The sequence below is a fragment of the Globicephala melas genome, chromosome 7 (genome assembly GCF_963455315.2).
Source record: "Globicephala melas chromosome 7, mGloMel1.2, whole genome shotgun sequence".
In the NCBI taxonomy this organism is placed as follows: Eukaryota; Metazoa; Chordata; class Mammalia; order Artiodactyla; family Delphinidae; genus Globicephala; species Globicephala melas.
The window spans coordinates 54,796,348-54,824,204 of NC_083320.1; the positions used below are offsets into that span (position 1 = coordinate 54,796,348).

The following is a 27,857-nucleotide window of genomic DNA, read 5'->3' on the forward strand; positions in this document are numbered from 1 at the left end:
GGAAGTATCTTATCTTAACTTTCCACTTCTCTTTATCTTACCCAGACCAATCAAAGTGAATGAAAACAATGTGGTAATGTAATAATTTTATTGATGTGATGAAAGTGTGGATTCTAGCAACACTATTTTCCACCAGTGCCATCTAGTGGAAAATGTATAATTTTCTTAAACTGCACTTACTGGGAAATTTCTATTAGTAGAACAAGATTACTGATTGGTATACTGAAAATTTTAGAGCAGTTAATTTTATTTTAGAAGGGATAAAAGATTGGATAAAACAAAACCAGAATCAGAAATATTGGGTAATGCTGAGAAAGCAAAATTTCTTTACCATTTAATCATGTGAAATACCACATATTCAATGAAAATAAGAAATTTACTTATAAGTTACTAAATTATAGTAAATATATCTTTCTTTGACTTGTCTATTTATTTTAAACAGATTTATTGAGATATAATTCAAATATCACACAATTCACCCATTTAAAGTGTTCACTTAAATGGTTTTTAGTATTCACAGAGTTGTGCAACCATCACCACAATTGTAGAACATTTTCATCACTCAATAATGACAGATTTGTCATGTTTCAAATCATATAAAATCACATTTGAACATGAATCACATGTAACTAAAACAGCTGAAAATTCTGAGATTTGAAAGGATGATTATTAATTTGTCTTATATTAGAGAAAAGATATGCTGGGCCTTTGCAGATTAAATTAAATAAAACACATAGCCTATAATGCACAATTATTAGAATAATAAACACATTAGAATGATAGACACTGAATTTCACATGAAATTCAGATTTCCCTTGAAATTTTTTCTTCTGAAGTTCTCACTAATTTTTTTTTAAAAATGAGAGATTATATTGTAACTTATTTTTGAAATGCAAGGATAAAATAGTAAATTCTTGTCATTGTTTTACAAAATTTCTCCAAACTATGATCTATTTACAATGAGGCTTATTGGTTATTGAGATTAGTCATCATACATTATATTTAAGTAAAAATGTTTTGCCTGATTTGCACATTTTTACTAGATTTTACCACTGATATTTGTTGGTGATCGATTAGTAACTTTGAGATTGTTCTGTAGGAATATGGTCCAGAGTATCCATTTTTTTCCCATCCTGTAAGGCTACTGGCTACTGATAATATATGCAAGCACATAGCCTGGCTTGTGGTAGCTACTCAATAAATAATAGTCTCCTTTTATTTCTTGAGTTTGAATGCTTTGTTTGAGTTTGAGAATAATATTTAACACCAGATTTTTTCCCCCCTTTTGATTCAATTTGATGAAATACATCTTTTAAATATGTAGCTCACAGGACAGAACACATAGGTATCACTTGGAGTAGTTTCATTCAACCATGTGGTAATTGTGGCTATTAAAATTAATTAAAATAAAAAAAAATCAGTCGCATTAGTCACACCTCAAGGGCTCAAAGTTACTTGCGGCTAGTAGACAGTGTCCACGCTGAATATTTCCATCATGGCAGAAAGTTGTATTGGACAGAGCTCCAGAGAACAAGAATATGGGTAAATCTCACACTTACCTATTACACAAAATTTAATAAATTATTTTAATATTCCTATTTCTCTGCTACAGCCTTACCACTCACATCTCACTGAATTAATTATGTAACCACAGGTAAACTACTTTTCCTTCTCACGTTTTCCTAAACACGACTTTGACTTTCTTACGTTTCTGCCTTCAATACCCTCGTCTTCTTATAGCTTTCCCAGTCCTCTCCTTTATATCTTCCTCCCTCGCTCATTCTCTATCTGTTTCTATTCATACTCTATTCTGCTCTTTTGGCGATTAACGAGCAGCTTGCAACCTCGCTGTCCGTTCTTGCATTATTGCACTTTTTATGTAGCTCATTTATAATGATTTAACTTTTAATGTACTTAAATCTTGCCCCAGCTGGATTATAACTCACAGAAAATTGGCGCTTCAGGTCAGTGTTTGTCCTTACGAGTTGCTTGGCACCGTGTCTTGCCCACAGAATAAGTAGTTGCCTTATTCATTTATTGACGTGATTTGACTCCCGCAATCAAATACTAACGGACCATTCATAAAACATTGGATTCCTACTTCAAGCAAGAGCTGGTACATATTGTGAATATACATAGATAATTTAACTCTTCAGTTAGGTAAAAGTGAAACAAACAAAGCCGGACCCTTACTCTGTCACGTTTACACTCAGTCACTGACGGCTCGGCAGCGCGAAGCTTTAGGCCCCTGCGAGAATTGCGATTCCGTGGGATTTGGGAGCCAATCAGCAGTGCCGATGGAGCCCCGCCTACCACTGGCTGGCGTCCACCAGAAGCACATGCAGGCCCGGCGTTTCAGTGCGGCCTTACCAGGCGCTGCAGCCGCCGGGCAGCCAGACTTGAACTTGGGGCGCACGCTTTGGCCGAGTCGCCGCACAGTTGACGGAGGACGGAGCAGCTGGCCCTGTGGTAAGTATGGGACTAGGTAGGAGGGGGTGAGCCGGGCCCTCATGTGATCTGAGCACTGGTTATGGACCATGATGCAATTTGGGCCTGGGTTCACTCAGAGAGGAGGATCCAACCGTTTGGTTAGTAAGAAGCTCGCCTTAGCCCCAGCGAGGTGGGGCCTGGGTACCCCTGAAAGTGCTACAGAAGACAGTTTCTAGAGAGGGACCTCTCTGCAGCAGCCTTTCTTTCTTTTTTTTTTTTTTTTTTGCGATACGCGGGCCTCTCACAGCTGTGGCCTCTCCCGTTGCGGAGCACAGGCTCCAGACGCGCAGGCTCAGCGGCCATGGCTCACGGGCCCAGCCGCTCCGCGGCATGTGGGATCTTCCCGGACCGGGGCACGAACCCGTGTCCCCTGCATCGGCAGGCGGACTCCCAACCACTGCACCACCAGAGAAGCCCCTCGGTTGAGTTTTGAAGGTAAAAATGTGCTTAGAACTGTACCGTCAAGAATTAGGTATTTTAGTTATTTATGTAACAGTAACCCTTATGTGGAATCCATTCCCATTCCCACCTCCCCCGCAACCATTCTTTAAAGAATACAAACTGCAGGAAAACAAAACCCAGGTACTGCATTTTAAACTAAATTTTTTTCAATAAGTTAAAATTATTTTAGTTTTTATATCATTTTGGATGGAAGAGGCATTTATTTAGGTACATAACAGAGTTTTTGGCAGTCTTTTTTTTTTTTTGCGATACGTGGGCCTCTCACAGCTGTGGCCTCTCCCGTTGCGCAGCATAGGCTCCAGACGCGCAGGCTCAGCGGACATGGCTCACAGGCCCAGCTGCTCCGCGGCATGCGGGATCTTCCCGGACCGGGGCATGAACCCGTTTCTCCTGCATCAGCAGGCGGATTCTCAACCACTGCGCCACCAGGGAAGCCCTGGCAGTCTCTTTTTAAAATTGTTTTTTATTATTTGTAAGAATTCTTTATTTTATTTATTTAAATTTATTTTTGGCCGCATTGGGTCTTCATTGCTGTGCGTGGGCTTTCTCCAGTTGCAGCGAGTGGGGTCTACTCCTCGTTGTGGTACTAGGGCGTCTCTTTGTGGTGGCTTCCCTTGTTGCGGATCCTGGGCTCTAGGCGCGTGGGCTTCAGTAGTTGTGGCGTGTGGGCTCAGTAGTTGAGGCACGCAGGCTCCAGGGCACACAGGCTTCAGTTGTTGTGGTGTGCGTGCTCAGTAGTTGTGGCTCGCGGGCTCTAGAGTGCGGTCTCAGTAGTTGTGGTGCACGGACTTAGTTGCTTCGCAGCATGTGGGATCTTCCGGACCAGGAATCAAACCTGTGTCCCCTGCGTTGGCAGGCGGATTCTTAACCACTGTGCCACCAGGGAAACCCCGAGTTTTTGGCAGTCTTACCGAAATATCTTTAGGCAGAATTTATTGTGTATGTCTATCACTGTGTAACAAACCCCTCCTTACTTAGAACTGTATATTTTCTACTACATGTACTAATGCTGACTGAACTCAGTAATGTTTGATTGTTTTTAGGTAGTGCTTGATTTAGTCTGGTAGATTTGTTTACAGCTGAGGGTGTAAGGTAAATAGGAAATTATGTATTACATGTAGCTTGCTGTGGCCTCATTTCTATATGGTTTTTTATAGTTTTGTCTATTATTGCAGGCATGTAAATAATCATAATAAATATCATATTTAATCACCTTTCCAATTTGTTATGTGATTATTTTTAAGTAAGGGAATACCAATTTAGACATATATGCTTCACGTCATTGTTTGCACCTCTACTTTTTGGAAGTGAAAAGAAAAATAGAATATTGTTGTCTTAGGTAAATTACTGTAATTGTTTGAAGGCTGAAGGAAAACCAGGCTTATACCAACAGCAATTTCTGAAGTAGCAATGGCTAGAAATTCAAAATAAACCTGATAAGTGAGATGATTCTTTATAAAATTGGATGCTATGTTTGTGTTTTTGAGCACTCAGAATTTAAAGCATGTCTGCTTTAAATTATATTTTGGTTTAATATCATTAGTATTCACTTCAGTCAAAGTGATGAAATTCCTTTTTATCCAGCCTTGCAAATCAGATATTTTCTTTGGTTTGTGGTTTAATGTTTCATTGCAGAACAAAATGGCAAATGCTGAGGCAGGCAAGAAGATCTTTGTTCAAAAATATGCTCAGTGCCACACAGTGGAAAAAGGTGGAAAACACAAAACTGGTCCAAACCTCTGGGGCGTTTTTGGCAGAAAAACAGGACAAGCACCAGGATTTTCTTATACCGTTGCAAACAAAAACAAAGGTAAAAACTAGGCAGTTGTTGGAGAGAACCAGAAACTTTGTAGCAAAGAAGAAGCCACAGGATTTGATATAATAATTTCCCAATTTGCAGAATTAAAAATGAAATCCACATGTTTATATCATGGAAATATTGATTTATGTCATAAGATCTGTGTTTGGATAACTGGTCATCTTTATGATCAGAGAAATTAGTAATCCTCTGTGGCATAAGTTTTTTTGCCTATACAAGGAACTTCATTTTATGCAATACATATATCTTGAAAAAGCATGAGCTAAATTAAAAAAAATCAAATTATGTTTTAATGGCATAATGGCAATTTTTTATTTGTAGTAGTGATTCTTAGCAGGGTGTGGGGAATGTTATATAGTTTGAAAAAGTATATTCAATCATTTCTTTGTTGGTGGAAAGCGTGTAGATGACAGTTAATTTTAGGATTGAAATTCAAAATGGTTGCAAAAGACTAATATCTTTGCAAAGCAATTTATTACTCTTGGAGATATCTATATCTCTATATACTTACGTATATAATTAGCATTCACTTAAAAATAGGGTACAACTCTAGTTTTTAAGCTGTTCTTGGTGTACAGAATGGACTTGAAGACAAGGTGGGTGGGGAAGGGGAAGCTGGGATGAAGTGAGAGAGTGGCATGGACATATAGATACACTACCAAATGTAAAATAGATAGCTAATGGGAAGCAGCTGCATAGCACAGGGAGATCAGCTCGGTGCTTTGTGACCACCTAGAGGGGTGGGATAGGGAGGGTGGGAGGGAGACGCAAGAGGGAGGAGATATGGGAATATATGCATACATATAGCTGATTCACTTTGTTGTACAGCAGTAACTAGCACAACGTTGTAAAGCAATTATACTCCAATAAAGATGTAAAATTAAAAAAAATTTGTTCTTGGTATCTCACCATTTCTTACAGGCCCAAATTTCAGATCACTACTACACCACTGTTTGGAAAGGTTTTTATTGTATTTTGTTTTGTGTTATTTTACTTTATTTATTTTTCTTTCTATTTTTCTAATTGAGATGAAATTCACATAACATACAATTAGCCATTTTAAAGTGTAAAATTCAGTAACATTTACTGTATTCACAGTGTTGTACAATCACCACCTCTCTTTAGTTTCAAAACTTTTTCATTATCCCAGAAGTATCCCTGTACCCATTAACTAATCACTTTCCATATCCCCCTACCCCCATCCTTTGGTAACCACTTATCTGCTGTCTCTATGGATTTGTCTACTCCAGATATTTCATATAAAAGGAATCATGTAATACATGATCTTTTATGTCTAGCTTCTTTTGCTTAGAATATTTTCAAGATTCATTGAAGTTGAAGCATGTATCAATATTTCATTCTTTTTTTATGGCTGAATACTATTCCATTGTATGTATATATCACAATTTGTTTATCCGTTCATCAGTTGATAGACATTTGGATTGTTTCCACCTTTTACCTGTTGTGAATAGTGCTACTATGAACATTTGTGAAAAAGTGTTTAAGTCCCTGTTTTCAGTTACTTTAGATCTATACCTAGGAGTGGAATTGCTGAGTCAGTTAACTACGTTTAACTTTTTGAGGAAAGGTCAGATTGTTTTCCACAGTGGCTGTACCATTTTACTTTTCCATCAGCAGTGTAGGAGGATTCTTATTTCTCTGTATAGTCACCAACACTTGTTCTTTTCTTTTCTTTTCTTTCTTTTTCTTTTTTAATTGCCGTCCTAGTGGGTATGAAGTGTTGCCTGGTGAGTTTGCTTTGTATTTCCTTAATGATCCATAATACTGAGCATTGTTTCATGTGCTTGTTGGCCATTTGTATATTTTCTTTGGAAAAATGTCTGTTTATATTCTCTCCCCATTTTTTATTTGGGTTGTTTGCCTCTGTTGTCGAGTTATAAGATTTTTTATGTATTCTGGACACTAAACCCTTATCCAATAAGTGACTTGCAAATATTTTCTCTTATTTTGTAGATTGTCTTCATTTTTTAAAATAATGTCTTTTGATGAACAGTGATTTTTAATTTGTATGAATGCCATTTATCTATTTTTGTTGTTGATGTTGCTTGTGTTTGGGTGTAAAATCTGAGAATCTATCATGAAATCTAAGGTCATAAAGATTTACCCTATGTTTTCTTCTAATAGTTTTATAGTTTTATCTCATATTGATATTTAGGTTACTGACCTACTTTTAATTAACCAAAATTAATTATCATTAATTTTTTATATAGAGTGAGGTAGTGGTCCAACTTCATTCTTTTGCATGTGGTTATCTAGTGTTCCTAGCACCATTTGTTGAAGAGATTCTTTTACGGTTGAATTGTTAAAAATCATTTTACAGCCTTGTTGAAAATCAGTTGGCCATATATGTTAGGGTTTACTTCTGGACTTTCAATTCTCTTTCATTTGTCTGTACATCTATTCTTATACTAGTGCTACACTGTTTTGATTACTGTAGCTTTGTAGTAAATTTTGAAATTGGGAAGGGTGAGCCCTCCAACTGTGTTTTTATTTTTCAGTATTGTTTTGGCTATTCAGGGCCCTTTGCAATTCCATGAGTTTGAAGATCACCTTTTCCATTTCTGCAAAAAAGGCCTATGGAATTTTGATAGAGCTTGTATTGTATCTGAAGATTGCTTTGGGGAGTATTGCCATTTTAACACTATTAATGTTACATTCTGTGAACGTGGGATGCCTTTCCTATTATTTAGGTCTTCTTAAATTTATCAGTATTTCGTAATTTGCAGTGTGCAAGTCTTTCACCTTCTTGATTAAATTTATTTCTACCTATTTTATTTTTTTAGGTACTATTATTAATAGAATTGTTTTTAAAATTTCCTTTTCAGATTGTTCACTGCTTGTGTGTAGAAACAGCTGATCTTTGTATGTTGATCTTGTGCTGTGCAACTTTGCTAAATTCATTTATTAGCTCTAGTAGATTTTCTGTGGATTCTTTACAATTTTCTATATAGAGAATTATGTCACCTGTGAATAGAGATAGTTTTAGTTCTTCCTTTCCAATCTGAGTAGCTTTTATTTCTTATTCTTCCCTAATTGCTCTGGCTAGGACTTACAGTAGAATTCTGAATAGCTCTGGGGAGAGTGAGCATCTTTGTTTTGTCTTGTTTGTTTTTTGGTTTCTTTTTAAATTAATTTATTTAATTTATTTATTTTTGGCTGCGTTCAGTCTTTGTTGCTGTGCATGGGCTTTCTCTAGTTGAGGCAAGCGGGGGTTACTCTTTGTTGCGGCGTGCGGGCTTCTTGTTGCAGTAGCTTCTCGTGTTGTGGAGCATGGGCTCTAGGCATGTGGGCTTCATTAGTTGTGGCACATGGGCTCAATAGTTGTGGCCTACAGGCTGTAGAGCGCAGGCTCAGTAATTGTGGTGCATGGACTTAGTTGCTCTGCGGCACATGGGATCTTCCCGGACCAGGGATCAAACCCGTGTCCCCTGCATTGTCAGGCGGATTCTTAACCACTGTGCCACCAGGGAAGTCCTTTGTCTTGTTCTTGATCTTGGGGGGAGAGCTTTCAGTTTTTTACCTTGAATAAGGTGCTAGCTGTGGGTTTTCCATAAATCCTGTTTATCATGTTAAGCAAGGTCCCTTCTATTGCTGGATGTTTTTATCATGAATAGGTGTTGGATTTTGTTAAATGCTTTTTCTGCATCTGTTGAGATAATCATGTGTTTTTTTTTTCCTTTTGCTCTGTTAATGTGGTATATTATGTTGATTTTCTTATGTTGAACCATTCTTGCATTCCTGGGATAAATATCACTTGGTCATAGTGTGTTATTCTTTTAACAGTGCAGTTGGATTTAGCTTGCCAGTATTTTGTTGAGGATTTTTGCATTAGAGATATTGGTTTTTTAATTTTCTTGTGATGTCTTTATCTGGGTTTGGTGTTTGGAGAAGTTTTAAATATAAATTATTGGCAGCTGTAAGTCCTCTTCATAAGTGATTTGAATTTAGTATTTAAAAATTCCTTAATTGGTTTTTTAGTGCTTGTATAGACTAAAGTACCTCATTTGATTGAGCTTTGTAGACCATGTTGCAGGAGAAAGGCTTTCATAAGGTGAGTTGGCATCTTGTGCATTATTTTTTGAGTGCACATATAGTAGCTTACACTTTGTCAAAAGAGGGATTCTACTTATTTCAACCTGTGTTAATGTTTCTAGTAAGATAGTGTTTGCAGTTCGTTTCAGCCTGTTGCGGTTTTTGTTTGTTTGCTTGTTTTTGTGAAACTTGTACAGGCATACCTTTATTAGACTTCTCAGATGTTGCAGGTTTGTGGCAACCCTGCACCAAGCAAGTCTCTCAATACTATTTTTCCAACAGCATTTGCTCACTTCGTGTCTCTGTCACATTTTGGTAATTCTCACAATATTTTAAACTTTTAAATTATTATTTTACTTGCTTTGATGATCTGTGATCAGCAGTCTTTTTTTTTTAACATCTTTATTGGAGTATAATTGATATGGTTCTTATTATGATTGCAAGACACACTTTACTTTAGCAACAGCCATCAGGAAACTTTGAAAAAAAACAAAGTTTATTACTCACATGTCCTGGAGGGTACACAGCATGTGTGGGGCTACCCAGTGTGGTATCAGGTAGAAAGAGAGCGTGGGCTTGGGGTTTTGCTTTTATTGGGGCTGAGAGTGGGGTGCCTAGGGTTTTGTGGGTTCACTCTTTATTGGTGAATTTAAAATATAAAAGCAGGAATTAAAGCATGGGAAGGGAAAAAGCAAGGCAGTCAATCAAATGGTCAGTTATATGGGTCTGCCTTTCTGAAAAAAGGGAACTTCATGGGTGGGCATCCTTGCTCTTTATCTACTTTTATAGCTGGCAGTGCATTTATTCAAGATGGATGTATTTGAAGGGGATGCCTCAGCAATTAAAAGCTTAATGTCCAGCACTTACATTACAATCAAAAAGGCTAATTGTCAGTTACTTACACTACAGATAGATAAGATGTAAAGAAATTTTTGTTACCTGGAATTTTTGGGAAAGAAACCTTATAGATAGTCAAATGGTTTGGTTAAAACAAAGTTCACACATGTCTAGATTGTCAGTTTTTTTGTGTATGTGAAAATAAGATACTTTGCATTTTCTCAAAGCCTTGAGAGCAATACAGTTTAGTAGGATGGAGGGCTGGCAAAGCCATTTGTTCCTAGACTTGGGTGTCCAAGCAAACTAGGTTGGTGTGGGGAGTATATGGTAAGTCTGTTTTAGAGCACTACTACTACATCTTAGCATTTGAGGATGGTAATAGTTTCCTAGGGCTCCTGTAACCAAGTACTATAAATTAGGTGGCTTAAAATAGTGAAAATTTATGGTTTCATAGTTCTGGAGGCTAGAAGTGCAAAATCAAGTTGTTGGCAGGGCCATACTCTTTCTGAAACCTGAGGGCAATCTTCCCTTGCTTCTTCCTAGCTTCTGGTGGTTTGCCAGTAAACTTTGTGTTTTGGGCCTACAGCTGCATAACTCTAGTCTCTACCTTCATTGTCATATTGTCTTTACATGGCCTTCTTACAAGGATAATAGTAAAATTGGATTGAGAGACCTATCTTACTCAGTGTGACCTCTTTTCAACTTAACTAAACACACCTGCAATGACCTTATTTCCAAATAAAGCCACATTCTGAGGTACCAGGGGTTAGGGTCTCAACATAACTTTATTCAGGGGGCACCCACAGTAAAGGACCACATATATATCAAATAAATACATAGATAATTTATAAAAATACTTATATTAAAACAACATAGAATAAAATTTAATCTTTGTCAAGTCAAGCATGTTTATCACCTTCTTAAACATCAGTGTAGTTGTTAGTAATACAATATCATTGTATTTAGTATATGCAGAAATGCTGGTTAGTAGATACTGTATAATAAAGAATTGTCTGGTCTTTGTCTCAGGTTCCTGGGAGGGATCTCTAAAACCTTGGAATTTTCCAGTGATAGGAGCATTTGTTACTCAGGGTTGGGTTCTGGGACTACAGCCTGTGTTTATGCTAATGAGATGACTTGTGGTAGGCTCCTTGATAGTTTCAGGATGAGGGCTGGGCAACCTGGAAAGACCAACCATGTAATTAGAGAATTGAGGCTTTGGGCTAGGTGATATCAGTCTGACCTCCAAGGATAGAGGACAGGGGCTGGAGATTGAGTTCAAGCACATGGCTAGTGATTCAATCAATCATGCCTACGTAATGAAACCCCAATAAAAACTCTGGCCACTTTCAACTGGAAGCTCTACTTGAGCTTCCTGGTTGGTAAACACATCAATGTACTGGAGGGGGATGAGTCATGATTCCACAGGGCCAGGGCCAGGAACCTCTGTGTTTGTGAGTTTCCCAGACCTCACCATCTGGGTCTCTTCATTTAGCTGGTACTGATTTATATCCTTTATAGTAAAACTGTAATTTTTAAGTAGTGCTTTCCTGAGTTCTGTGAGTTGTTCTTGCAAATTATAAAACCTAAGGGAATCCTGGGAACCCTTAAATTTATAGTCAGTTGGTTAGAAGTTTGGATGGGCTGGGGACCCTGAACTTGCAGCTGGTGTCTGAAGTGAGGCAGTCTTGTTGGGGACTTTGGAGTCTGTGCTAACTCCAGGCAGTTAGTATGAGAATGGAATTGCATTTATTGCAGTAGGATTTACAATTGATAGACTATTGAATAAATCAGTCTTAAACTTGCATTTATTGTATGCATTTATATGGCTCTTTAACTTTTAAAGTAATATTTTTCTATAGTGTCATTTTATTATTTTATTATCCAATTATAAGAGCAGTCAACTTTTGAAGTCCTGATTTTTAGAACAGTTATAACCTAACATTTGTCCCTCTAGCTGCCAATATGTTAAAGACTTTTTTGCTTATTAACATTGATTTAAAATCATATTAAAGCTTATTATAAATATATCTTTTATTATAGGTTTTTATCAAAGATAAAAGGCTGTATACGGCTTGGCTTTAACATTATTTAATAATTAGAAATAAAATTTTCCAGAGTCAGATTGTTTAATTAATACTTATGACTTATTTGGGGATATAATATTATTTGTTAGTTCTACTAATGAAATAAGAATAATAAGTAGCAGAATGAAATTGAACTCTTATTGTTCACCACTGACAAAAATTAATTTGAAATGGATTAAAGATTTAAACATAAGACCAGAAACCATAAAACTTCTAGTTCCTTTACATTGGTCTTGACAGTGATTTTCTGGATATCACACCAAAAGCACAAACAACAAGAGCAAAAATAAATAAATGGGACTAATTAAACTAAAAAGCTTCTGCACATCAAAAGAAACGTCAATAAAATTAAAAGGCAACCTACTGAATGGGAGAACATATTTGCAAATCATATATCTGATAAGGGGTAAATATCTAAAATATATAAAGAACTCATACAACTCAATAGAGGAAAAACCAACCAGATTAAAAAATGTACAGAGGAACTGAATAGACATTTTTCCAAAGAAGACATATAGATGGCCAACAGATACATGAAAAGGTACACATCATTACTAATAATCACGGCAATGCAAGTGAGATTATCACCTTACACCTGTTAGAATGGCTATTATCAAAAGACAGGAAATAGCAATTATTGGGAAGGATGTGGAGGAAAGGGAACCCTTTTACACTGTTGGTGGGAATGCAAATTGGTAAGCCACTGTGGAAAACAATATGTAGTTTCCTCAAAAAGTTAAAAATAGACCTACCATATGATCCAGTAATCCCACTTCTGGGTATATATTCAAAGGAAATGAAAGCAGAATCTTGAAGAGATATCTGCACCACCATGTTCATTACAGCATTATTTACAATAGCCAAGATATTGAAATATCCTAAGAGTCCATCAGTGGATGAATGAATAAAGAAGATGTACTGTATATACACAATAGAATATTATTCAACCATGAGAAAGAAAGAAATCCTGCTATTTACAACAACTTGGATGAACCTTGAGGGCATTATGCTAAGTGAAATAAGTCAGACAGAGAAAGACAAATACCGTATAATACCACTTACATGTGGAATCTAAAAAAGCCAAGCTTAGAAAATTGAAAGTAGAGGGGTAGTGACCAGGATTGGGGAGTTAGGGTAATGGGGAGATATTTGTCAAAGGGTACAAACTTCCAGCTATAGGATTAACAAGTTCTGGGTATCTGATGTATAACATGGTGATTATAGCTAATAATACTGTATTATATACTTGAAAGTTGCTAAGAGAGTATATCTTAAATGTTCTCACTACAAAGAAGAAATGGTAATCATGTGATGGGGTGGAGGTTTCTGCTAATGCTATGGTGGTAATGATTTTGCAATATGTAAGTGTATCAAATTAACATTGTACACCTTAAGCTTATAGAATGTTATATATCAATTATATCTCAGTAAAGCTGGAAAAAATAATGTAAGTAGCTTACTAGGTTAATTGAACAGGATTTTAAAATAATATTATTTAGAATAAATAAAGATTTAAAAAATACTTTAGGACAGCTTGATCAAAGACAGACTTGATAAGAAGAGCCAAGAAGTCAGTAGTTCAGTTTTAATACAAATTGTGGAAAACTGTCAGCCGTAGTTTATTTTCCATGTATGGTGTTGGAAATAATTAGACCATTTTAGTTTTCAAAAGAGTAAGGAAATTCTCATATTTTAAAGACGATTGTTCCATATGACTTGCTTAGAGTATAGTTTTACAAAATTCATGATTGTGGCAATAATTTTATATAGTGTGGTTTAAAAAAATTGTAGCTAAATATGTATAACATAACATTTACCATTTTAACCATTTTAAAGTGTACAGTTCTGTAGCATTAAGCACATTCACATTGTTCTGCAGCCATCGCCACCATCCATCTCCAGAAGTTTTTTATCTTCCCAAACTGAAACTCTGTACCCATTAAACAGGCCCTGGAAACCCCCATTCTGTTTTGTCTCTGAATTTGACTACTCTAGGTACCTCATATAAATGTAGTCACATGGTATTTGTCTTCTTGTGACTAGCTGATTTCATGTAGCATAATGTCTTTAGGGTTTATTCATGTTGTACCATGTGTCATAATTTCCGTCCGTTTAAAGGCTATATGATATTCCATTGTATGTATATACCACATTTTGTTTATCAATCAGTGGACACTCTGGTTACGTCCAGTTTTGGCTATTATGAATAATGATGCTATGAACACAGGATATAAATATTTGTTCATGTTCCTGCTTTCACTTCCTTTGGGTGTAATACCCAGAAGTGGAATTGCTGAATCATATGAAAATTTTGAGTTTAATTTTTTGAGAAATAGCTTGTACCATTTTCCATAAGGGCTCTATCATTTTATGTTCCCACCAGCAATACGTAAGGATTCCGAGTTCTCCACATCTCAGACAACATTTGTTATTTTGTTTTTTGTTTGTTTGTTTGTTGATAATAGCTTTCCTAATGGGTGTGAAGTGATATCTGCTTGTGGTTTTGGTTTGCATTTCCCTAAAGATTAGTGATGTTGAGCATCTGTATTTTTTTTTAAACATCTGTAAATGGATACAATTTTTCTTTTGAGAATAGTACTTTATACATATTATTGAATAACTATATGCTGTTTGCATTTTGGGGGCAATGATAATTGAAACAAATTGAATTAACTCATGATTTGCCCAGGGTTGTGTGCTAACAAGTGATATAACTAAGATTCAGACTCAGATCTTCTTCAGCCTTTGATGAAATCATATCATGGGGTTAACATATTAGCTGAACTAACATTATTATTATTATCTTTTTCCTTTTTTCATGTCAGATCTGTTAAAATAAGCAGTAGGACACATAAAATCATAAATGTACTAATAATTTAAAAAATATTTTGAAACCTATTTATATTATATGAAAATTCAGATAGTTTAAAAGGATACTTACCAGTATGAGTGATAGGAAATTATGTATATTCATGTCTCCCTATACTCCCCTATTCCTTTCCCTTTACCAACTAATTTTATATGGTAATATTATTCTTTATAATTTTAGTGGCTGTATTCATACTTTAAGTTATACTGTATGCCTCTATTATTTTATTTAACTACTTTAAGCAATATCTGTCTATTCTTCACTCTGAAGGATGAGAGAATCAAAGTGGTTATACAACCTCCAATTTTTTCATACTCTTTTTTTTTTTGCGGTACGCGGGCCTCTCACTGCTGTGGCCTTTCCCGTTGCGGAGCACAGGCTCCGGACGCGCAGGCCCAGCGGCCATGGCTCATGGGCCCAGCCGCTCCGCGGCATGCGGGATCCTCCCGGACTGGGGCACGAACCCGCGTCCCCTGCATCGGCGGGCGGAATCCCAACCACTGCGCCACCAGGGAAGCCCCAATTTTTTCATACTCTTAACTGAGCTACTTATGTTGTTATTTCTGATTTGACATGATACATATAATTTATATCCTATGTAACTGTAATTACCACAGTTGCTTTAACATTTGTCCTACATTTAGATTGTATTAGTGCTTATTCCCAGCTTTTACCACAGTGTCGATATTTACTTTTTGGTTGGTAGAAGATTATCTATCAGTAGTTATGCCAAGAAAGAATTACTGGAACCATATTACTCCAGTTCTTGATGTTTGAAAAGATCGATGGATTCCCATTACACTTGAATTGTTTGGCTAGACGTAAAATGATTGGATGATACTTTTACTTCCTCAGGATTTTGTATGCTTCATGTTGAATTTTTCTTTGGAGAAATCTGAAGCCAGCCTGATTGTTTTCCATTATAAGTTACTTGCTTTTATTTTTATTTTACTCTTTTCCCCCTAAGTTTCAGTAAAATTCGTATTGAAATTTAGTAATTTACTAGGCTGTGTATAAGCCTTGATTGATCTGTTTCAGATTTTCCTGGACATGTGTTCTTCCAATTGGCAGATTCAGGACTGTTTTTTTTCTTCTTAACATTTTTATTGGAGTATAATTGCTTTACAATGGTGTGTTAGTTTCTGCTTTATAACAAAGTGAATCAGTTATACATATACATATATCCCCATATCTCTTCCCTCTTGCATCTCCCTCCCTCCCACCCTACCTATCCCACCCTTCTAGCTGGTCACAAAGCACCGAACTGATCTCCCTGTGCTATGTTTCCCACTGGCTATCTATTTTACATTTGGTAGTGTATATATGTTCTATATACACTACCACTCTCTCACTTTGTCCCAGCTTACCCTTCCCCCTCCCCGTGTCCTCAAGCCCATTCTCTAGTAGGTCTGCGTCTTTCTTCCCGTCTTGCCCCTAGGTTCTTCATGACCACTTTTTTTTTTTTTTAGATTCCATATATATGTGTTAGCACACGGTATTTGTTTTACTCTTTCTGACTTACTTCACACTGTATGACAGACTCTAGGTCCATCCACCTCACTACAAGTAACTCAATTTTGTTTCTTTATATGACTGAGTAATATTCCATTGTATATATGTGCCACATCTTCTTTATCCATTCATCTGTCAATGGACACTTAGGTTGCTTCCATGTGCTGGCTATTGTAAATAGAGCTGCAATGAACATTGTGGTACGTGACTCTTTTTGAATTATGGTTTTCTCAGGGTGTATGCCCAGTAGTGGGATTGCTGGGTCATATGGTAGTTCTATTTGTAGTTTTTTAAGGAACCTCCATACTGTTCTCCATAGTGGCTGTATCAATTTACATTCCCACCAACAGTGTATGAGGGTTCCCTTTTCTCCACACCCTGCACCCTCTCCAGCATTTATTGTTTGTAGATTTTTTGATGATGGCCATTCTGACCGGTGTGAGATGATATCTCATTGTAGTTTTGATTTACATTTCTCTAATGATTAATGATGTTGAGCATTCTTTCATGTGTTTGTTGGCAATCTGTATATCTTCTTTGGAGAAATGTCTATTTAGGTCTTCTGCCCATTTTTGGATTGAGTTGTTTGTTTTTAAGGACTTTTATTTTTGAAAGTTTTCTTGAATTATATGTTTTAATAATTTTATACTATTTCATTTGTTTTTATTAAATCTTACTTGGGCCATCAATTGTGCATATTTGGGATATCTGTTGTCTAAATGTCTTCTATTTCTGTTATTTTTCCTATGATTGTTTTAAACTTTTTATTTTCATTTTATCAATATTTTCAAGCCTGATTGTGCTATCAGTAGTATCTATTCTTTTTGCTGTTATTTATGTCTTTCTGTTTTATCATCTCCTTGAACCTTTGTAGCTCTGCTATAAGCCCTTGATTTATAAAGACCTTTTTTTTTTAGCTGATAAGTTGTTTTTTTTGGTCTTTATTGGAGTATAATTGATTTACAATGTTGTGTTAGTTTCTGCTGTACAACAAAGTGAATCAGCTATATGTATACATCTATCCCCATATCCCCTCCCTCTCGAGCCTCCCACCCTCCCTATCCCAGCCCTCTCGGTCGTCACAAAACATTGAGCTGATCTCACTGTGCTACGCAGCAGCTTCCCACTAGCCATCCATTTTACATTTGGTAGTGTATATATGACAATGCTACTCTTTCATTTCATCCCAGCTTCCCCTTCCTCACCTGTGTCCTCAAGTCCGTTCTCTACATGTCTTTATTTCTGCCTTGCCACTAGGTTCATCAGTACTGTCTTTTAATTTAATTTATTTACTTTTATTTATTTAATTTTATTTTTTAACATCTTTATTGGAGTATAATTGCTTTACAATGGTGTGTTAGTTTCTGCTATATAACAAAGTGAGTCAGCTATACATATACATATATCACCATATCCCCTCTCTCTTGCATCTCCCTCCCACCATCCCTGTGCCACCCCTCTAGGTGGTCACAAAGAACCAAGCTGATCTCCCTGTGTGATGCAACTGCTTCCTACAAGCTATCTGTTTTATGTTTGGTAGTGTATATATGTCCATGCTACTCTCTCACGCCACCCCAGCTTACCCTTCCCCCTCCCTGTGTCCTCAAGTCCATTCTCTATGTCTGTGTCTTTATTCCTGTCCGGCCCCTAGGTTCTTCAGAACCATTTTCTTTTTTTTTAGATTCCATATATATGTGTTAGCATACGGTATTTGTTTTTCTCTTTCTAACTTACTTTACACTGTATGACAGACTCTAGGTCCATCCACCTCACTACAAATAACTCAGTTTCCTTTCTTTTTATGGCTGAGTAATATTCTATTGTACATATATGCCACATCTTCTTTATCCATTCATCTGTCGATGGACACTTAGGTTGCTTCCATGACCTGGCTATTGTAAATAGAGCTGCAATGATCATTGTGTTACATGACACTTTCTAAATTATGGTTTTCTCAGGGTATATGCCCAGTAGTGGAATTGCTGGGTCATATGGTAGTTCTATCTTTAGTTTTTTACTGTCCTCCATTCCCACCAACAATGCAAGAGGGTTCCCTTTTCTCCACACCGTCTCCAGCATTTATTGTTTGTAGATTTTTTGATGATAGGCATTCTGACTGGTGTGAGGTGATACTTCATTGTAGTTTTGATTTGTATTTCTGTAATGATTAGTGATGTTGAGCATCCTTTCATGTTTTTGTTGGGAGTCTGTATATCTTCTTTGGAGAAATGTCTATTTAGGTCTACTGCCCAGTTTAGGATTGGGTTGTTTCTTTTTTTGATATTGAGCTGCACTAGCTGCTTGTATATTTTGGAGATTAATCTTTTGTCAGTTGCTTCGTTTGCAAATATTTTCTCCCATTCTGAGGGTTGTTTTTTCGTCCTGTTTACGGTTTCCTTTGCTGTGCAAAAGCTTTGAAGTTTCAATAGGTCCTATTTGTTTAGTTTTATTTTTATTTCCACTTCTCTAGGAGATGGGTCAAAAGGGTTCCTGCTGTGATTTATGTCATAGAGTGTTCTGCCTATGTTTTCCTCTAAGAGTTTCATAGTGTCTGGCCTTACATTTAGGTTTTTAATCCATTTTGAGTTTATTCTTGTATATAATGTTAGGGAGTGTTCTAATTTCATTCTTTTACATGGAGCTGTCCAGTTTTGCCAGAACCTCTTATTGAAGAGGCTGTCTTTTCTCCATTGTATAGTCTTGCCTCCTTTCTCAAAGATAAGGTGACCATATGTGTGTGGGTTTATCTCAGCTTTCTTTCCTGTTCTATTGATCTATACTTCTGTTTTTGTGCCAGTACCATACTGTCTTGATTACTGTAGCTTTGTAGTATAGTTGGAAGTCAGGGAGCCTGATTGCTCCAGCTCCATGTTTCTTTCTCAAGATTGCTTTGGCTTTTCGGGGTCTTTTGTGTTTCCATACGAATTGTGAAATTTTTTGTTCTACTTCTGTGAAAAATGCCATTTGATAGTTTGATAGGTATTGCATTGAATCTGTAGATTGCTTTGGGTAGTAGAGTCATTTTCACAATGTTGATTCTTCCAATCCAAGAACATGGTATATCTCTCCATCTGTTTGGATCATCTTTAATTTCTTTCATCAGTGTCTTATAGTTTTCTGCATACAGGTCTTTTATCTCCTTAGGTAGGTTTATTCCTAGGTATTTTATTCTTTTTGTTGCAGTGGTAAATGGGAGTGTTTCCTTAATTTCTCTTTCAGATTTTTCATCATTAGTCTATAGGAATGCAAGAGATTTCTGTGCATTAATTTTGTATCCTGCTACTTTACCAAATTCATTGATTAGCTCTAGTAATTTTCTGGTAGCATTGTTAGGATTCTCCTTGTACAGGATCATGTCATCTGCAAACAGTGACAGTTTTACTTTTCTTTTCTGATTTGGATTCCTTTAATTTCTGTTGCTTCTCTGATTTCTGTGGCTAAAACTTCCAAACTTTGTTGAATAATAGTGGTGAGAGTGGGCAACCTTGTCTTTTTCCTGATCTTATTAGAAATGGTTTCAGTTTTTCACCATTGAGAATGATGTTGGCTGTGGGTTTGTCATATATGGCCTTTATTATGTTGAGGTAAGTTCCCTCTATGCCTACTCTCTGGAGGGTTTTTATCATAAATGGGTGTAGAATTTTGTCAAAAGCTTTTTCTGCATCTATTGAGATGATCATATGGTTTTTTTCCTTCAATTTGTTAATATGGTTTATCACATTGATTGATTTGCATACATTGAAGATTCCTTGTGTTCCTGGCATAAATCCCACTTGATCATGGTGTATGATCCTTTTAATGTGTTGTTGGATTCTGTTTGCTAGTATTTTGTTGAGGATTTTTGCATCTATGTTCATCAGTGATATTGGCCTGTAGGTTTCTCTTTTTGTGACATCTTTGTCTGGTTTTGGTATCAGGGTGATGGGGGCCTGTAGAATGAATTTGGGAGTGTTCCTCCCTCTGCTATATTTTGGAAGAGTGTGAGAAGGATAAGTGTTAGGTCTTCTCTGAATGTTTGATAGAATTTGCCTGTGAAGCCATCTGGTCCCAGGCTTTTGTTTGTTGGAAGATTTTTAATCACAGTTTCAATTTCAGTGCTTGTGATTGGTCTGTTTATATTTTCTATTTCTTCCTGGTTCAGTCTCGGAAGGTTATGCTTTTCTAAGAATTTGTCCATGTCTTCCAGGGTTTCCAATTTTTTGGCATATAGTTACTTGTAGTAATCTCTTACAATCATTTGTATTTCTCCAGTGGCTGTTTTTACTTCTCCTTTTTCATTTTCTAATTCTGTTGATTTGTTTCTTCTCCCTTTCTTTCTTGATGAGTCTCACTAGTGGTTTATCAATTTTGTTTATCTTCTCAAAGAACCAGCTTTTAGTTTTATTGATCTTTGCTATTGTTTCCTTCTTTTATTTCTGATCTGATCTTTATGATTTCTTTCCTTCTGCTGACATTGGGGTTTTTTTGTTCTTCTTTCTCTAATTGCTTTAGGTGTAAGGTTAGGTTGTTCATTTGAGATGTTTCTTGTTTCTTAACATAGGATGGTATTGCTATAAACCTCCCTCTTAGAAGTGCTTTTGCTGCATCCCATACGTTTTGGGTCGTTGTGTTTTCGTTGTCATTTCTTTCTAGGTATTTTTTGATTTCCTTTTGGATTTCTTCAGTGATCTCTTGCTTATGTAGTAGTGTATTGTTTAGTCTCCATGTGTTTGTATTTTTTACAGTTTTTTTCCTGTAATTGATATATAGTCTCACAGAATTATGGTCAGAAAAGTTACTTGATACGATTTCAGTTTTCTAAAATTTACCAAGTGTTGATTTGTGGCCCAAGGTATGATCTATTATGTGGAATGTTCCATGAGCCTTTGAGAAGAAAGTGTATTCTGTTGTTTTTGAATGGAATGTCCTATAAATATCAATTAAGTCCATCTTGTTTAATGTATCATTTAAAGCCTGTGTTTCCTTATTTATTTTCATTTTGGATGACCTGTCCTTTGGTGAAAGTGGGGTGTTAAAGTCCCCTACTATGATTGTGTTAATGTCAGTTTCCCCTTTTATGGCTGTTAGCGTTTGCCTTATGTATTGAGGTGTTCCTATATTGGGTGAATAAATATTTACAATTGTTATATCTTCTTGGATTAATCCCTTGATCATTATGTAGTGTCCTTCTTTGTCTCTTGTAATAGTCTTTTTTAAAGTCTATTTTGTTTGATATGAGAATTGCTGTTCCAGCTTTCTTTTGATTTCCATTTGCATGGAGTATCTTTTTCCATCCCCTCACTTTCAGTCTGTATGTGTCCCTAGGGCTGAAGTGGGTCTCTTGTAGACAGCATTAAACAGGTGGTGTTTTTGTATCTATTCAGCCAGTCTGTGTCTTTTGGTTGGAGCATTTAATCTATTTACATTTTTGGTAGTTATTGATATGTATGTTCCTATTACCATTTTGTTAATTGTTTTGTGTGTGTGATTGTAGGTCTTTTCCTTCTCTGTGTTTCCTGTCTAGAGAAGTTCCTTTAGCATTTGTTGTAAATCTGGTTTGGTGTTGCTGAATTCTCTTTGCTTTTGCTTGTCTGTAAAGGTTTTCATTTCTCTGTCGAATCTGAAAGAGATCCTTGCTGGGTAGAGTAATCTTGGTTGTAGCTTTTCCCCTTTCATCACTTTCTATATGTCCTTCCACTCCCTTCTGACTTGCAGAGTTTCTGCTGAAAGTTCAGCTGTTAACCGTATGGGGATTCCCTTGTATGTTATTTGTTGTTTTTCCCTTGCTGCTTTTAATATTTTTTCTTTGTATTTAATTTTTGATAGTTTGATTAATATGTGTCTTGGCGTGTTTCTCCTTGGATTTATCCTGTATGGGACTCTCGGCGCTTCCTGGTCTTGATTGATTATTTCCCTTCACATATTTGGGAAGTTTTCAAGTATAATCTCTTCGAATATTTTCTCAGTCCCTTTCTTTCTCTCTTCTTCTTCTGGGACCCCTGTAATTCGAATGTTGTTACATTTACTGTTGTCCTAGAGGTCTCTGAGACTGTCTCAATTCTTTTCATTCTTTTTTCTTTTTTCTTCTCTGTGGTAGTTGTTTCCACTATTTTAGCTTCCAGGTCACTTTTCTGTTCTTCTGCCTCAGTTATTCTGCTGTTGATTCCTTCTAGAGAATTTTTAATTCCATTTATTGTGTTGTTCATCATTGTTTGTTTGCTCTTTTGTTCTTCTAGGTCCTTGTTAAGCATTTCTTGTATTTTTTCAATGATTTTGGATCATCTTTACTATCATTATTCTGAATTCTTTTTCAGGTAAACTTCCTATTTCCTCTTGATTTGTTTGGTCTGGTGGGTTTTTACCTTGCTCCTTCAACTGCTGTGTATTTCTCTGTGTTCTCATTTTGCTTAACTTACTGTCTTTGGGGTCTCCTTTTCTCAAGCTGCACGTTCGTAGTTCTTTTTGTTTTTGGTGTCTGCCCCCAGTGGGTAAGGTTGTTTCAGTGGGTTGTGTAGGCTTCCTGGTGCAGGGGACTGGTGCCTGTTTTCTGGTGGATGGGGCTGGATCTTGTCTTTTTGGTGGGCAGGACCATGTCCGGTAGTGTGTTTTGGGGTGTCTGTGACCTTATTATGATTTTAGGCAGCCTCTCTGCTAATGGGTGAGGTTGTGTTCCTGTCTTGCTAGTTGGTTGGCATAGTGTGTCCAGCACTGTAGCTTGCTTGTTGTTGAGTGGAGCTGGGTCTTAGCGTTGGGATGGAGATCTCTGGGTGAGCTTTGGCCGTTTGCTATTACATGGGGCTGGGAGGTCTTTGGTGGAGCAGTGTCCTGAACTCAGCTCTCCCACCTCAGAGGCTCAGGCCTGACACCTGGCCATAGCACGAAGACCTTGTCAGTCACACGGCTCAGAAGAAAAGGGAGAAAAAGAAAGATAGAAAAAAAAGAAGAAAAGAAATAAAATAAAGTTATTAAAATAAAAAATATTGTTAAAAATTTAAAAAAGTAATAAAAGAAAGAAAGAAGCGAGAGACCAAACCAGAAAACAAATCTACCAATCATAACAAGCACTAAAAACTGTACTAAGAAAAAATACTAGACAGGCAGAACCCTAGGACTGATGGTAAAAGCAAACCTATACAGAGAAAATCACACAAAGAAGAATACAGTTACACACTCACAAAAAGGGAAAAAGGGAAAATATATATATATTTATAAAAAGAATAAAGGAAGAGAGCAACCAAATCAATAAACAAATCTGTCAATGATAATAAGCTCTAAATACTAAACTAAGATAAACATAAAACTAGAAACAATTTAGATGCAGAAAGCAAACCCCCAAGTCTGTAGTTGCTCCCAAAGTCCATGGCCTCCGTTTTGGGATGATTCCTTGTCTATTCAGGTATATTCCATAGATGCAGGGTACATCAAGGTGATTGTGGAGATTTAATCTGCTGCTCCTGAGGCTGCTGGGAGAAATTTCCCTTTGTCTTCTTGTTTGCACAGCTCCTGGGGTTCAGCTTTGCATTTGGCCCCGCCTCTGCATGTAGGTCCCCTGAAGGTGTCTGTTCCTGCTCAGACATTATGGGGTTAAAGTAGCAGCTGATTAAGGGGCTCTGGCTCCCTCAGGCCAGGGGGAGGGAGGGGTACGGAATGCGGGGCGAGCCTGAGGCTGCAGAGGCCGGCGTGATGTTGCTACAGCCTGAGGCGCGCCGTATGTTCGCCTCGAGAAGTGGTCCCTGGGTCATGGGACCCTGGCAGTGGCGGGCTGCACAGGCTTATGGGTGGGGAGGTGTGGATACTGACCTGTGCTTGCACAGAGGCTTCTTGGTGGCTGCAGCAGCAGCCTTAGCATTTCATGCCCCTCCCTGGTGTCTGTGCTGATAGCCGCGGCTCGCCCAGTCACTGGAGCTTGTTTAGGCGGAGCTCTGAATCCCCTCTTCTTGCGCACCCCGAAACAGTGGTCTCTTGCCTCTTAGGCAGGTCCAGAGGTTTTCCTGGACTCCCTCCCAGCTAGCTGTGGCGCACTATCCTCCTTCAGGCTGTGTTCTTGCAGCCAACCCCAGTCCTCTCCCCGGGGTCTGACCTCCGAAGCCCGACCTCAGCTCCCAGCGCTGCCTGCCGTGGCGGGTGAGCAGACAAGCCTCTCGGGCTGGTGAGTGCTGGTCGGCACCGATTCTGTGTGCGGGAATCACTCTGCTTTGCCCTCAGCACCCCTGTTGCTGTGCTCTCCTCCATGGCTCCGAAGTTTCTCCCCCACCACCCCCCATCGTCTCCACCAGTGAAGGGGCTTCCTAGTGTGTGGAAACTTTTCCTCCTTCACAGCTCTCTCCCTGAGGTGCAGGTCCTGTCCCTGTTCTTTTTTTCTGTTTTTTCTTTTGCCCTACCCAGGTATGTGGGGAGTTTCTTGCCTTTTGGGAAGTCTGAGGTCTTCTACCAGCGTTCAGTAGGTGTTCTGTAGGTGCTGTTCCACATGTAGGTGTATTTTTTTTTTTTTTGTAGTACGCGGGCCTTTCACTGTTGTGGCCTCTCGCGTTGCGGATCACAGGCTCCAGGTGCGCAGGCTCAGTGGCCATGGCTCACGGGCCTAGCCGCTCCACAGCATGTGGGATCTTCCCGGACTGGGGTGTGAACCCATGTCCCCTGCATCGGCAGGCGGACTCTCAACCACTGCGCCACCAGGGAAGCCCTGTAGGTGTATTTTTGATGTGTTTGTGGGGAGGAAGGCGATCGCCACATCTTACTCCTCCGTCATCTTGAAGGTCCCCATATTTATTTATTTAAAAAAAATAAATTTATTTTCAAAAATAAATTTATTTATTTATTTTTAAATATTTATTTATTTTTAAAAGTAAATTTATTTTTTAAAAATTTATTTATTTTTTTAAAAATAAATTTACTTTTAAAAAATAAATTTATTTATCATTGGCTGCATTGGGTCCTTGTTGCTGTGCGTAGGCTTTCTGTAGTTGCACTGAGTGGGGGCTACTCTTTGTTGCAGTGCACTGCCTTCTCGTTGCAGTGGCTTCTCTTGTTGTGGAGCATGGGCTGTAGGCACAAAGGTTTCAGTAGCTGTGGCATGTGGGCTGAGTAGTTGTGTCTCACGAGCTCTAGAGCACAGGCTCAGTAGTTGTGGTGCGTGGGCTTAGTTGCTCTGCCGCAGGTGGGATCTTCCCGGGCCAGGGCCCGTGTCCCCTGCATTGGCAGGCAGATTCTTAACCACTGTGCCACCGGGGAAGTCCCAGTACCTCTTTTTAGATTCCATATATGTGCTTTAGCATACGGTATTTGTTTTTCTGTTTCTGACTTACTTCACTTTGTATGACAGACTCTAGGTCCGTCTACCTCATTACAAATAACAAAAACCTTTTCTGAATCCATGGGAATGTGCTCCTGATTTTTTCTGCTTGGTGTATATAATTTTTGTTGTGTATATTTCATTTAACTTTTTTTATATTCCTTTCTGCTGTGTGTGTGTATGTTGTGTGTGTGTTTTCGGTACTCTTTCATGGTGATTCCTTTCTGATTACTACTCATCTTTTGATTAGGACAATTTGTCCTTGATTGGTTATTTGCAGAAGGACAGTAAGAGTGAGGATCTGAGTGTTCCAGTTGGTTATAAGATCTTCCTCACCCACAGTTATGTGTTAGAGCTATGTGTATGTGTATATGTTTGCTGCAGGGTTATTTGGCTCTTCAGCTGACAAAGACGGGCAGCTCCAGGGTTATCCAACACCTCAAGTTTCTCTTTTATCCTATTACAAGGTAGAATCTTTCTTTTAAAGATGTGTTTTCTTCTTTACTCCTGGCTCCCCTGGCCCTCCATGTTATCAAATTGAATTTAGGGAGACTTTCACAGCCAGCCAATATGTACTCTACTCTCTTTGGGCCCAACAGAGGGTTATGACTCTGCACCTCAGGATTTGTCACCTATTTTGGAGAACTTTTCTCTTCTTTAGAAATTAGTGAAAAGTGTCCTTTCACTCTGGTCCAGGTTTTATGTCCTTGGTAGTCTTCTAAGTGTATCAAGTTTGGTGGTAGAGGCACTCACTCAAAAATTTTATTGAAAGTGGAACTAGCATTTCTGTTTCTCTTTGTTCATGTTCTTTTCAACTGGCGTTAGAAAGGAAAAACGTTGGATGCAACCTCTCTCTCTCATTGTAAAACTGGATTCCTGAACTCATAGGTTTTTGTTAGAGATCCTGACAGAGGCAGCTTGGTGTGATTGGGAAAAAGAGAAACAAAAAAACATGGAAATATAAGTTACTAGTTACCAGTTCTTTACTCTATATAGCCTTGTCATCTTAGGGTAAGTTATTATCCTCTCTTTGGGTCATCATTTACTCATCTGCAAAATGAGGATTTTGGTTAATTGATCTCTAAGATAGAAGGAATTCTCTGTGATTCTAGGAGGATGGCATACTGCTTAGGCCCAACATGTCTGGGTTGGTCATTGGTGTACCTTAGATAATCTTAAACAACATTGGATTTCTACAAAGAAGCCCAAGAGTAGATCACCGAAGACTAATTTTGGAATTTTCTTGTAGGTCAGAAACTAAGTATTCTCAGTTATAATAACCTTCCTACTGAGTCCAAGAGTAATCTTTTGTTCACAAATGTGGGTCACCTCAGAAAGTAAACCTTACAAATGTAACTTCACAAACTTAAAACTTATTTTCACCTTTATAGGTGTTATCTGGGGAGAGGAGACTCTGATGGAATATTTGGAGAACCCAAAAAAATATATCCCTGGAACTAAAATGGTCTTTGCTGGTCTTAAAAAGAAGAGTGAGAGAGAAGATCTTATTGAGTATTTGAAACAGGCAACATCTTCATGAGATGCTCTTACAACTTAAAAATTATTAGTTATAAGCCAAATTTTTCCTATTTCAAATATTGCATGTTTGAAGAAGTCATATTTGACCTTTCCTGATCAGCTTGTAGTAAGTTTAACATTTTAAAATAAAAGTTGATTTTTTTTTTTTTTTTTGCTGTACATGGGCCTCTCACTGTTGTGGCCTCTCCTGTTGCGGAGCACAGGCTCCGGATGCGCAGGCTCAGCGGCCATGGCTCACGGGCCCAGCCGCTTCGCGGCATGTGGGATCTTCCCGGACTGGGGCACGAACCTGCGTCCCCTGCATTGGCAGGCGGACTCTCAACCACTGTGCCACCAGGGAAGCCCAAAAGTTGATATTTTTGACTGTGTGTAATCTACTGATCAAATGTCCTTCAGAGTCTGAACTTGATTTTATCTGGTCGCTAAGGATGTGGACAAGGTCAGGATGGAGGAAGAGAGGGAAGGAAACTGAAACATTGCTCTTCAGTAGTCTCTACATGCACAAATATTTTATAGGCCTAGCAACTGCTGTTGATGATGGAGATAGCTTCCACATACTTATTTCTCTGCAATTTAAATGTAAATATAGCAGACATTAAGTTTAATTTTCATTAAGCTGTTTGGTTATATGTTTGCCTTTTATTATAAACAATACTTAAAGTAACTTTAAGGGAAAAAAAGTAGGGAAGATGAAGGCAAATATGTGATCTTAGGAATATCATTGGGGAAAAAAAGGCAATTGTTGACCATGGGTGACATAAAATAAAACCTAGAGAGAAGGAGAAAAGCATGTTCCATGTTAATATGCATTTATATCACATAACATTCTTTTTCTGAATTAATCTTTTTATGATGCCCTTCTAATCCTGAGTAATATAAGGCTGGACTGTAGGGAGGGATAGCAGGGACCCTGAGAGA

At 37.7% G+C, this 27,857-nt stretch overlaps 1 protein-coding gene across 1 annotated transcript; it reads left to right on the forward strand.

Moving 5' to 3' along the window:
* Nucleotides 1-4,593: 4,593 nt before the first annotated feature.
* On the forward strand, nucleotides 4,594-26,940 carry LOC115849597 (cytochrome c 2). The gene is made up of 2 exons (XM_030851063.2): nucleotides 4,594-4,762; nucleotides 26,792-26,940. Exons 1-2 carry the CDS (start codon nucleotides 4,594-4,596, stop codon nucleotides 26,938-26,940), a joined length of 318 nt encoding a protein of 105 aa, XP_030706923.1.
* The last annotated feature ends 917 nt before the right edge of the window (nucleotides 26,941-27,857 follow it).

Bases quoted from the DNA above. Each gene is read 5' to 3' on its own strand.
- LOC115849597 (XM_030851063.2), top strand. From the start codon at position 4,594: ATGGCAAATGCTGAGGCAGGCAAGAAGATCTTTGTTCAAAAATATGCT. The intron at 4,763-26,791 runs GTAAAAACTAGG...TCACCTTTATAG, and splicing joins CGTTGCAAACAAAAACAAAG to GTGTTATCTGGGGAGAGGAG.